We start from the raw sequence: 11,862 nt of genomic DNA, 5'->3' as shown, positions 1-11,862 counted from the left end.
AAAGTTAACATACGCGGCTAAACACACCTCGACACACAGCAAGTGCTTTGTACTTTATTACCGTGTGTGTGCGGTTAAGCAAGGCAAATTACTTTTCAGGCCACATTCAATCAAGATGATGATAATGTATTTCTGCCTGTCACGAAAGCGCCAACCTTTATTTTGAAGGCTCGTCACTCAAATAGGAAGTGATGTTCTTGTATTTTACCTTTTCCGGACTCTTCGCAGCGAACTGTTGTAAAATCAAACCAAACAAACAGTGGAGGTGACAAAGAGCCTTGTTAGCCGTGAGCATGAGTGAGGATCATTACCTGGAGCTCTGTGAGAACCCGGTGCAGTTTGAAAACGCGTCCAGCGTCAATAACGTCTTCTTCGATGAGGCTAACAAGCAGGTGAGCTAGCAGCTAGCTCCCATGCTAACTGAAGGCGTCAAACATGTCAGCAACACACAAGTGGAGCTTTTAAAATGGAATCGAAATGGAATTGAATGGATATCAACGTCCTTTCTGCACCATGTCATGTCGGACCCGGTCGACAATCATTGTGTTATCTCATCTCATTTTTACTCATTACAAACAAACATTTCAGAGACGGTTATTAAAATGAGTTTGTGTTTGTTGATTTCTCTCGCTTCCAGGTGTTCGCGGTGCGTTCAGGTGGAGCCACGGGGGTGGTGGTCAAAGGCCCGGATGACAAGAGCTCTGTTGCCTTCAGGTACCTGAAAGTGATGCTGAACATTTCAAGCCAACATGTTCAGCACAGCTCTTATCTTCAGCAGTGTTTAGATTCAATTAGAAGTTTATAACAATTGTGACGTTATGTTAACATTTACTAACGACCTGTCAAACTAATGTGAGTGTGTTTCCTCCTCAGGATGGATGACAAAGGAGAGGTGAAGTGTATCAAGTTCTCCATAGGAAACAAGATCCTGGCGGTGCAGAGAACTTCCAAATCTGTGGTGAGTTCTGCTGGACAGACTTACGTGTTGCTGTCGTTGCTCAGTGATGAATATGTGTCACCTAATGTACTTATAATATTTGTAGGATTTCATCAACTTCATCCCCGACTATCCTCACACAGAGTTCACACAGGAGTGTAAGGTAGGAAACCTCGTCGTCTCTCACTGGTCTGTTAAGTGTTCAGCTCAGGTGTGACGCTGACTCCATACTTGTTTGTGTTGTTGTTTGTGCGGTTGATCTGATGCTGCAGACGAAGAACGCCAGCGTCTTGGGTTTCTGTTGGACCAACTGGAACGAGATCGTCTTCATCACAGACCAGGGAATCGAGTTCTACCAGGTCAGACGGAGGCTCATCACTTCATACTCACTCCTATATGTGCACATATGTAGTTTTATTTTGAAGTACTCCACTGTTTATATTTTGGTGTTTTAATGAGGTTCGTCGCTCTGTCGCCCTCTGGTGGCGCGAATGTGAACTGATCTCTACTTTCCATTTAGATGACACGATGCTGTCCGTCCCTGTCTCTCTGTGTCTCACCCTCCCTGTCCCTCTCTTAGGTGTTTCCAGACAAGCGCAGTTTGAAGCTGCTGAAGAGTCAGAGCATCAATGTGAACTGGTACCAGTACTGTCCAGAGACGGCCGTCATCCTGCTGTCCACCACCGTGCAGGGGAACGTCCTGCAGCCCTTCGCCTTCAGGGTGAGGACACAGAGAGGGACGATAGAGACGCAGACACAGGGGGGACAGATGCGGGAAGACGTTTACTTTATAGCACCGCAGAGCTGCTGAGGGGAAACTGAAGTGTTGTCGTTCTTTGTCTCAGAGCGCCACAATGTCCAAGATGTCCAAGTTTGAGATTGAGCTGCCGGTCGTCCCCAAGCCTGCCAAACTCAGCCTGTCAGAGAGAGACATCGCCATGGCAACCATGTACATCTGTTTTCTGGTGATCAGATGTCTCCACTGTCAAGTTTGTCATGAGTGAACTCATCTCTCTCTCTCTCCCTCTGTAGTTATGGTCAGCTGTATGTGATGTACCTGAAGCATCACTCTCGTACAGCTAACAGTCCCAGTGCTGAAGTTGTATTGTACCATTTACCAAGGTACACACACACACACACACACACACACACACACACACACACACACACACACACACACACACACACACACACACACACACACACACACACACACACACACACACACACACACACTAGTGTAGCATAGGATCAGTTCCCACTTTCAAACATGCTGCTCCACGAGGTTCTTCTACTGTAACTATGTTGCGGGGTTCTACCTCTAACCTCCACAAAACACCAGGCGTAGTCGGAAGATAGCGTTGTGTTTTTTTTATTTCCGGCCTCCAAGGTGCAAAAGATACAAAAGAAAAATGCACAGGACTGCCAAACAAAAATAACCTTACAAAACAGGTTTCACACTCTAAGGAAAAGAAAAAAAGGAGTTCCTCAATAACTCCAACAGGTTTCCAATGTTTCCCAAAAACTAAACTTGACTCATTACAAAGCACGTCACTGTTACCTTCGGTGTAACCCAACCACGACTGCCCGCTCCCAGGCTGAGGCAGTCTCCTTTTATTTCCATAGCCCCTCCCACTAGGCTTTAAACAATTTCTTAAATCAATTAACCCAATTTCTACTCACAAAAACAGCAGTCACAGTTACCTTAACCTCAAATATAATTTACACAAATTATCCCTACTATCTCTCATTCTACAGAAATGAAAAGCAGGTCATTTGTAACTCAAAGAATGGATTCTGCAAACAAAAACAAATAATTCCCTTTCACGTCACCGTGCAAGGGCGTGAAACAATCCCATTTAAACCAAGCAAATGTGACGCCTCTGGTTGGCCAACCCACTCCGGCTGGGACATCGCGGAGCGAGCGCGCAGCGCATCTCAAGCCGCATGGTGCGTAAATGTAGGTTGCGATCACCAGTGTGCCGCTTTGGTTGCAGAGTCATTGTCGGGGCCGCGCTGGCACAGTGCCGCTCCGTCACATTATCCCCCTCCTCCCGGAGGTTGGCGATGTGCGGCAACCTCGAAAGGTAGTCTGCCACTACATTCGTCTTCCCTGATCGGTGTCGGATGATGAATTTGAAGGGCTGTAGCGAGAGGTACCATCGAGTGAGGCGGCTGTTATGGTCCTTCATCGAGTTGATCCAAGTGAGAGCTCTGTGGTCAGTCTCTAGATCAAACTCCCGTCCAAGCAAATAATACCGCAGGCTCTCCAGCGCCCACTTAATGGCCAGGCCCTCTTTTTCCACCGTGGAATACCTGGTCTCCCGTGGCAGGAGCTTGCGGCTTAGGTACAGAACTGGTCTTTCCTCCCCAGGGGCTCCTTGGGCTAGGACTGCCCCGAGGCCGACCGCGGATGCGTCCACTTGAACCAGAAATCTTCCACTGAAGTCTGGGCTCTTGAGGACAGGGGAAGAACACAGGTGGGCCTTCAAGGTGCTGAAGGCTTTTTCACAGTCGTCCGTCCAAGTGACCGGGTTCCTATGTTCCTTACTGGTCAGTGCTGTGAGTGGGGCTGCTATGGTAGCGAACTGGGACACGAACCGCCTATACCAACCAGCCAATCCCAGGAAGGACCGTACCTCCTTCTTGGTGCGAGGTCGAGGGCAGTTCTGGATAGCTGCCACCTTATCCACTTGTGGACGCACCTCTCCTCGTCCCAGTCGGTATCCCAAGTAGCTCGTCTCCCGCTGTGCCCACTCACACTTGGAGGGGTTGAGTGTCAAACCAGCATTCCGTATCCGACCCAGCACCAGAGCTAGGTGTTGCACATGCTCCTCCCATGTCTTACTGTAGATCACAACATCATCCAGGTAAGCTGCGCTGCAGCTGTCACACCCCTGGAGGACCCTGTCCATCAGTCTCTGGAAAGTGGCTGGTGCTCCATGTAGTCCAAAAGGCATCACTGTGAACTGGAAAAGTCCAGCTGGTGTTCGGAACGCCGTGTATGGCCGACAGGACTCCTTCAACGGCACCTGCCAGTATCCTTTACATAAATCAAGGGTGGTTATGTACCTGGCAGCTCCGATTTTCTCCAGTAAATCGTCGATTCTTGGCATCGGGTAAGCATCAAACTCAGAGATGGCGTTCAGCTTCCTGAAGTCGATGCATATACGGAGTGAGCCATCTTTCTTGAACACGATGACGACTGGGCTGCACCACTCGGAGTTGGAAGGCTGAATTACTCCCAGCTTCAGCATCTCCTCCACCTCCTGCTGCAGCTTTCCCACCAGCTGTTGTGGGACACGATAGGGGCGTTGGCGGATTGGTCGTCCATCCTTGAGGCGAACAACATGCTCGATAAGGGTGGTTTTTCCTGGGTTGGCCGCAAAAAGGGAACGAGCCTGCTGGAAAACCTGGAAAAGCTGTTCAGCTTTCTTCGCTGGAAGATGGGCCAACGCAGGAGTAGCCGGCCTCGTTTGTGTCGGTTCCGGCTCCATTTCCTCTTCCATGTCCACCTCCCTCACCAGCAGAACCTTTTCTGGAGCCTGGACTGGACGGTCTTTCCACTCTTTCAGCAGGTTGATGTGGTAGGTCTGTTTTGGGTTTTTCCTTTCCGGGTGATGGACCTCGTACGTGACCGGGCCCATCCTGCGGGTGATACTGTATGGCCCTTGCCACTTTGCCAATAGTTTGTGGTTGGACGAAGGGAGGAGCAGCAGGACTTTTTGGCCAGGCTGGAACTCCCTGTGGCGAGCCTGTTGATCATACCAGCGCTTCTGGCTCTTCTGGGCCTCACGCAGGTTGACCTCTGCCTCCTCCTGGTATTTTTCCAGCCGATTCCTCATGTCCAGCACAAACTGCACCACACTTCTATCACTTGGAGTGGTGCGAGGGGCCTCCCAGCTTTTCCGAAGCAAATCCAATGGCCCCTGTACATCCCAGCCATACAGCAGCTCGAAAGGCGAGAAACCTGTTGAGGCCTGGGGAACTTCTCTGTAGGCAAACAGTATAAATGGCAGCCAGCGGTCCCAGTCCTTGCCAGTGTCATCCACAAATTTTTTCAACATTTTCTTCAGGGTCTGGTTGAATCTTTCGACCAGACCATCAGTCTGTGGGTGGTAAGGTGTAGTCTTAATGGCGGAGATGCCCAGTTGTTTATTGAATAATTGCATTAACCTTGAGGTGAAGTTGGTCCCCTGGTCCGTTAGGATCTCATCTGGTATCCCCACTCTGGAGAATAGTTGGACCAGCGCACGTAGCACAGTGGGAGCGGTGATGGTGCGCAGGGGGAAGGCCTCTGGGAAACGGGTGGCATAGTCACTCACAACCAAAATGTACTGGTGACCACTGCTGCTTCTCACCAGAGGGCCCACGATGTCCATGGCTATCCTGCGGAAGGGAGTGGAGATGACAGGCAGAGGCTGCAGGAATGCTCTGTCAGACCTGCGGGCAGTGCATGTTTTCTGACATGTGGGGCATGTTGCGCAATAGCTCTGGGTGTCTGTGTACATAGAGGGCCAAAAGAAACGTGAACTGATGCGAAGGTAGGTTTTGTGGCGGCCAAGGTGGCCGGCCCATGGGAGTGTGTGTGCCAGGTGCATAACAAGTGCTCTACAGCTAGCAGGGATAACTAGACGTTTGTGGCAATCATCAACTGTAAACAACACATCATCATCAAGAATGAACCTTGTCGTTCCCATACAAATCCCAGTTGTTTCTCCCACCACCTTAGCAAACAGCGGTTTTAACGTTTCATCCTCCCTCTGCAACACAGAAATATTATCAGGTACCTCCCACATTTTATCAGACATTACACCCCTTTTCCCAGGTTCAGTTGGCCATAGCTGCTTTTCAAAGCGGCGTTGGCGACGAGATTTTCTTGGCCCCTTCGTGCCACCCTCACACAGACTGATGTCCAGGTCTGGGAGTGGTTGGACGCCAGCTTTCGCCATGGCACGAGTGACCACAGGACAAGACACATTCACCTCCCCTTTGTCCCCAGAGTCAGTTTCTGTCGGCAGGTTCTTTCCCTGTAGTAAGCCCATGAGTACCGGTAAATCCCACCCCAGGATGGCATCGACCGGCAAATGTTTTACCACCCCAACAGTCAACAAATATGGCTGGTTATCAATGGTCACAGTAATGTCCGCTTTGGGATACGGATGCTTATCTCCATGTACACACAAAACGTCCGTTTGCCTGCTATAATCCACACTGCCAAACGGCACCAGACTTTGCTTAATTAGCGACATAAAACTACCGGTGTCCAACAGTGCGGTAACTTGCTGGCCATTAACATTCACAGTTTTATATCGTTGCAGTCTTTCTTCCTCACCCCCGGTGAGCCCCATCTCCGGCCGCGGTGCATAACATGCGCCCGTGACCTTCCCTCTTCGTATGGGACACACAGATGCTTTGTGCCCCGACTGCTGGCAATAGAAACAAACAAGGTCCTTACCAAATGCTCTTGGGTTTGGGGCAGTGCTGGTGTTACCTCGCAGCTCCTGGCTGCTCTCCGTCCTTGTAGGTCTCGGCTGGGGTGGCTGGAGCGTCGGTCGGTGTGCTGTGGTGCTGGAGCGTATACCTGGTCCTCCTCTCCGCGCGTTGAGGTACTGCAGAGCCAGCTTAGCCGCTGTGAGCCCGTCCGATGGCTCATGCTCCTTTACCCAGGTCCTTGCCTCAAAAGGAAGCACCCGAAGTAGTTGCTCCAAAATGATGGTCTCGCCGACTTCCTCCTTGCTGTGTTGCTCCGGGCGGACCCAGCGCCGGTAGAGGCCCTTAAGGCGGTGGTACGTCTCAGTCGGGTTCTCGCCAGGCAGCACTGTATTTGCCCGGAACTGCTGCCGATAAGTCTCTGGTGAAATGTCAAATTTGGTCAGTAGTGCTGCTTTCAAGTCACTATAACAGTGGGCTCTCTCTTCATCCATTGCGGTATAGGCCTCCAATGCCTTACCCGACAGCAGTGGCACGAGTCGGCATGCCCACTCCCTCTCTGGCCATTGCCATGTCTTGCCAATACGCTCAAAGCGTAACAAATAGTTTTCAATGTCCTCACCCACCTGATACTGGGGAATTCTCGGCTCAGAAACGTGTCTCCATTCTGGCCTTGGAGTTTCAGGGGTTGGCAGTTCCAATCTGGGACTGCTTGCCGTCATGGTGCTAGGTGTCGGCTGGGCGGCATATCGAGGCGACTCGACAGTCACAGGAAGAGAAGCCCTCAAGCCTCGGATCTCCCCCATCAGACCCTCCTCTCTCCTTTGCTGTGCCACCAAGAAGTCCTTCATCATTGTCAGCAGTTCTCCACCTGCCGAGACTGGAGCCCTGGGAGCTGCGGAGGCCATCCCAGACCCAGCTTCTCGATCGTCCTCCTCTGACGATACCGATGACGATGCCACCGTGTCCCACCCTGGGTCTGCCGGCTCATCCTGCTTTCGCCGTTGAGACCGCAGTCCGGCGCGCTGCCTTGGGGTGCGGGTTACCTTCCGACTCGCCATCCCACTTCTGACACCATATGTCGCGGGGTTCTACCTCTAACCTCCACAAAACACCAGGCGTAGTCGGAAGATAGCGTTGTGTTTTTTTTATTTCCGGCCTCCAAGGTGCAAAAGATACAAAAGAAAAATGCACAGGACTGCCAAACAAAAATAACCTTACAAAACAGGTTTCACACTCTAAGGAAAAGAAAAAAAGGAGTTCCTCAATAACTCCAACAGGTTTCCAATGTTTCCCAAAAACTAAACTTGACTCATTACAAAGCACGTCACTGTTACCTTCGGTGTAACCCAACCACGACTGCCCGCTCCCAGGCTGAGGCAGTCTCCTTTTATTTCCATAGCCCCTCCCACTAGGCTTTAAACAATTTCTTAAATCAATTAACCCAATTTCTACTCACAAAAACAGCAGTCACAGTTACCTTAACCTCAAATATAATTTACACAAATTATCCCTACTATCTCTCATTCTACAGAAATGAAAAGCAGGTCATTTGTAACTCAAAGAATGGATTCTGCAAACAAAAACAAATAATTCCCTTTCACGTCACCGTGCAAGGGCGTGAAACAATCCCATTTAAACCAAGCAAATGTGACGCCTCTGGTTGGCCAACCCACTCCGGCTGGGACATCGCGGAGCGAGCGCGCAGCGCATCTCAAGCCGCATGGTGCGTAAATGTAGGTTGCGATCACCAGTGTGCCGCTTTGGTTGCAGAGTCATTGTCGGGGCCGCGCTGGCACAGTGCCGCTCCGTCACAGTGTGTGTTTGTGTTTGTGTTTGTGTTCAGGGAGGGAGCGTGTAAGAAGAGCCATGTGTTGAAGCTCAACACGATAGGAAAGTTTGCCCTCAACATCGTGGACAATCTGATTGTGGTGCATCACCAGAGCTCACAGGTGTGTGTGTGTGTGTGGTATGTTTCACTACCGTGTTATGGAAATAGAAAGTACCACTAGATTTGACGTGTGCCCGTATGTGTGTGTCAGACCTCTCTGATCTTTGATATCCGACTGAAAGAGCCAGACTGCGCTGTAAACACACACCAGCCGGTCCTGCCTGCCAGATCCATACACCCCTACAGGATCCCACTGTCAGGTACACACACACACTCTCCTCCTCCTCCTCCTCCTCTCTGTCTGACTCTGTCACTCACTCACACAGTCTTCCTCTGTCAGTGAAGGTGTGTGTTCCTCCCTCAGGTCCAGCTGTGGTTCCCTCTCAGCCTCCTGTGCCGTGTCAGCTGTGTATCCTTCCTGCTGCTGCTCTCATGTTTGAGTGACATCATCGCTCCACTCAGTGTTTGTTGCTACAAACTGCTAGTATTCAGTGATTATTGCACATTTCATCTTCATCTTCATCCATGTTCTTCCACCATCCTTGACTGTGGCTCCAGACTCTTCCTCTTGGAGCGTCTTTCAACCTGACATCATCATCAGTGCAAGCGAAGGTAAGGAAACACGAGCACCCATAATGCACCTGTGTCAGAGGAATTTGGCAGCGTGGATATGTGAGTTTACTCTCTGTCTCTGTCTGTCTGTCTCTCTGTGTCTCTGTATGTCTGTCTCTCACACTCTCTCTCTCTCAGGTTATCTGTGGTACCTTCAGGTGAAGTTGCCTCCTACCGTCAACCTGCTGCAGGACAAAGGGAAGCTGATGGACTTCCTGCTGCGACGGCGAGACTGCAAGATGGTCATCCTGTCTGTCTGCTCGCAAAGTGCGTCTCTCTCTGTCTCTTTCCCTCCCTCTCCCTTCCTGCTTGTATCTGATTGTGAATGTGTACTCCCCTCTCTCTCTCTCTCTCTTTCTCTCTCTCTCTCAGTTTTGGACGGTGGGGAGAAAGGCAGTCTGCCCGTGGTGGCGACCGTCTTTGACAAACTGAACCAGGTGTATAAGGAGTACCTGGAGGCTGAGCAGACGTACACTGTGGTGAGTGACGCCGCAGAATATTCCCCACCGTTCCGTTAGGACCTGATCCTCATTAAGCGTTGTGCGTCTGCAGGCGATGGAGTCGGGGCCAAGTCGAGGCAGCACGGCACAGAAGAGGCCGGTCAGGACGCAGGCCGTCATTGACCAGTCGGACATGTACACACACGTGCTGTCATCGTTCACAGAGAGGAAGGTACACCGCTCGCTTAGTCGCTGACCGTTTCTTCAGTAGGTCAAAGTTAAATTCCTCTCTCAATATGTGTGTGTTGGTGTGTGTGTGTGTACGCAGGGTGTTTCCCATAAATTAGTCATTGCGGTGCTGATGGAGTACATTCGCTCTCTGAACCAATTCCAGATCACTGTACAGGTAAGAAGCACGCACACACACACACATTCAAACAAACTTTGCCCCCAACAATTCCACAATCTAACCCTTGTCCTCTCTGCAGCATTATCTTTATGAGCTGGTGATAAAGACGCTGGTCCAGCATAACCTCTTCTACATGCTGCACCAGTTCCTGCAGTATCACGTCCTCAGCGACTCCAAGCCTCTGGTGAGTCCAAACAAGGCCTCATTTCCGATGTGCAAGCATTACAAACAGACACACGTTTCACCAACCTGATGACTGCAGATCTCATTTGTGAATTTAAAACGTCTTTGTTGTCTCAGGCATGTCTGCTTCTGTCTCTGGAGACCACGTACCCTCCTGCACACCAGCTGGCACTGGACATGTTAAAGGTATTAAACACATCTCAGCACAACAACACAATTATTCAAAACTTGCTCGCTGGGGTTCATTGGTTCCGTTTGTGTCTTAGCGTCTGTCCACGGCAAACGACGAGATCGTGGAGGTTCTGTTGTCCAAGCAGCAGGTCCTGGGTGCTCTCAGATTCATTCGCAGTGTCGGTACGGTGACTCTATTCAGTTTAAGCAGACATGTAGGACAGCGTCTGGACCCTAAACCCTCTGTAGTTCTGTTAAAACTAAATGTCTTTCCACCCGTTTCAAACGGGAGCAGGAGGTCACGACAACGTGTCGGCCAGGAAGTTCCTGGATGCGGCGCAGCAAACCGAAGATCAGATGTTGTTCTACACCGTCTTCAGGTCGTTCCAGCAGAGGAACCAGAGGCTGAGAGGAAGTCCTGGATTCAACCCAGGTCAGTGTGACACTAATCTGCTTGGAAATGTCAAACAAACTTCAGTGTTTACATGAGTGCCAACTTACACAACTGCGAATCGATGAGTAATGTGAACTGAAACCCAAACTGGTTACCTTGTCCAATGAACAATATTGTTTAGAGGACACATTGAAGAATAATAGTGTGTGTTTGTAGCCCTGAACAGGATTCATGTCAGCACAGGTCAAAGTGGCGTGTGTGTGGTGTTTGGTGTCATGCTTACTGTTTGTTGTGTGTTTAGGAGAACACTGTGAGGAGCACGTGATCCACTTCAAGCAGCTGTTTGGGGAACAAGCGGTGATGAAACCTGCCACAGTCTGAGTAAAGCAAGACACTGACCTGTATTATTATTTTGTAAATGTTCCATTTAACTACTTGTAAAGCAACTATGTAAATATAAAAGAGGCTATTAAAACAAAAGAAAACCACTTTTCTCCTGTCTGACTCTCACCATCACTTCAAACTACAGCTGTTTCACTATTTTACTCAACATTAAGCAGATACCTTGTGTTCCACCTGTGAGGGGGGGCGATCAGGGGTCCTCTGTCTGTCCTGGTTCAGGTAAAATATTTACTTTGCAACAATCAGGGGCAGAAGAGGAAAATCACAAAGCCAGAAACTGTTAGACACAAAGCTTCCTTTAGATCAGGAGTCTTCAATGTTTTTCAGGCAAAGGACCCCCAAACTGATGGAGCAGGGACCCCCTCCTATATAATTTATGTTGTGTTTTATAATAAACTGGGCCTAGTGCCATGTATAAACACATCTATCCTGTTATTGTGCATTCAATTCTGAGCTATTCAGTGACGTGCTGTGAGGTTGGTGGCTGGAGAGGCACTGACTCTTATAAAGTCAGATTTACAAATATATGAATTCAGCAGAGAGAAACGCGCTCTCTCAAATATGACAAATTCAATTTGCTCCAACTTGCAGCAAATGAGCCTAGTGCCATATAGATGATGTGTTTGGAATATTGGAGCTCTCGCTCTTTCCTTGTCCAAGACATGGGGCTTCTACAACGATGACCCATCTGGTCCATGGTTACACTGTCATGTTTCCCGAATTTGATTCTCGAAATTTTCCCCAAACTTGCAACCACTGATCCTAGTGCCATGGAGATGATGTGGTTGACTATCTAGAGGTCTCGCTCTCGCTCTTTCCTTGTCCAAGATATGGGCCTTTTACTCATGACCTTCGCCCAAATGGGTATTATTCTAACAAACAGCATAAATAGCAGAGTTGGGAGAGCAGTGGACTGAAGACCGACATGTCACAGGTTCAATCCCAGGTCTCTATCATTTTTCAAGTTTGCCCCATGACATTTTTGTGAAA

The 11,862-nt window shown here is 49.6% G+C and overlaps 1 protein-coding gene across 1 annotated transcript; it reads left to right on the top strand.

The window, feature by feature from the left end:
- Positions 1-191: 191 nt before the first annotated feature.
- rmc1 (regulator of MON1-CCZ1) lies at positions 192-10,958 on the top strand. The gene is made up of 21 exons (XM_076158345.1): positions 192-392; positions 638-714; positions 874-958; positions 1,044-1,100; positions 1,210-1,296; positions 1,518-1,658; positions 1,783-1,886; positions 1,970-2,059; positions 8,217-8,322; positions 8,413-8,521; positions 8,626-8,670; positions 8,820-8,873; positions 9,012-9,140; positions 9,246-9,352; positions 9,426-9,545; positions 9,642-9,719; positions 9,802-9,906; positions 10,023-10,091; positions 10,172-10,259; positions 10,372-10,509; positions 10,772-10,958. The coding sequence occupies exons 1-21, from the start codon at positions 294-296 to the stop codon at positions 10,849-10,851; spliced, it is 1,968 nt and encodes a 655-aa protein (XP_076014460.1). The 5' UTR covers positions 192-293; the 3' UTR covers positions 10,852-10,958.
- The last annotated feature ends 904 nt before the right edge of the window (positions 10,959-11,862 follow it).

The sequence above is a fragment of the Genypterus blacodes genome, unplaced genomic scaffold (assembly GCF_046128005.1).
Source record: "Genypterus blacodes isolate CSIRO-AG114 ecotype Tasmania unplaced genomic scaffold, CSIRO-AGI_Gbla_v1 ptg000076l_1, whole genome shotgun sequence".
In the NCBI taxonomy this organism is placed as follows: Eukaryota; Metazoa; Chordata; class Actinopteri; order Ophidiiformes; family Ophidiidae; genus Genypterus; species Genypterus blacodes.
The sequence above is the reverse complement of the archived record's forward strand: the minus strand, read 5'-3'. Positions and strand labels throughout refer to the sequence as shown.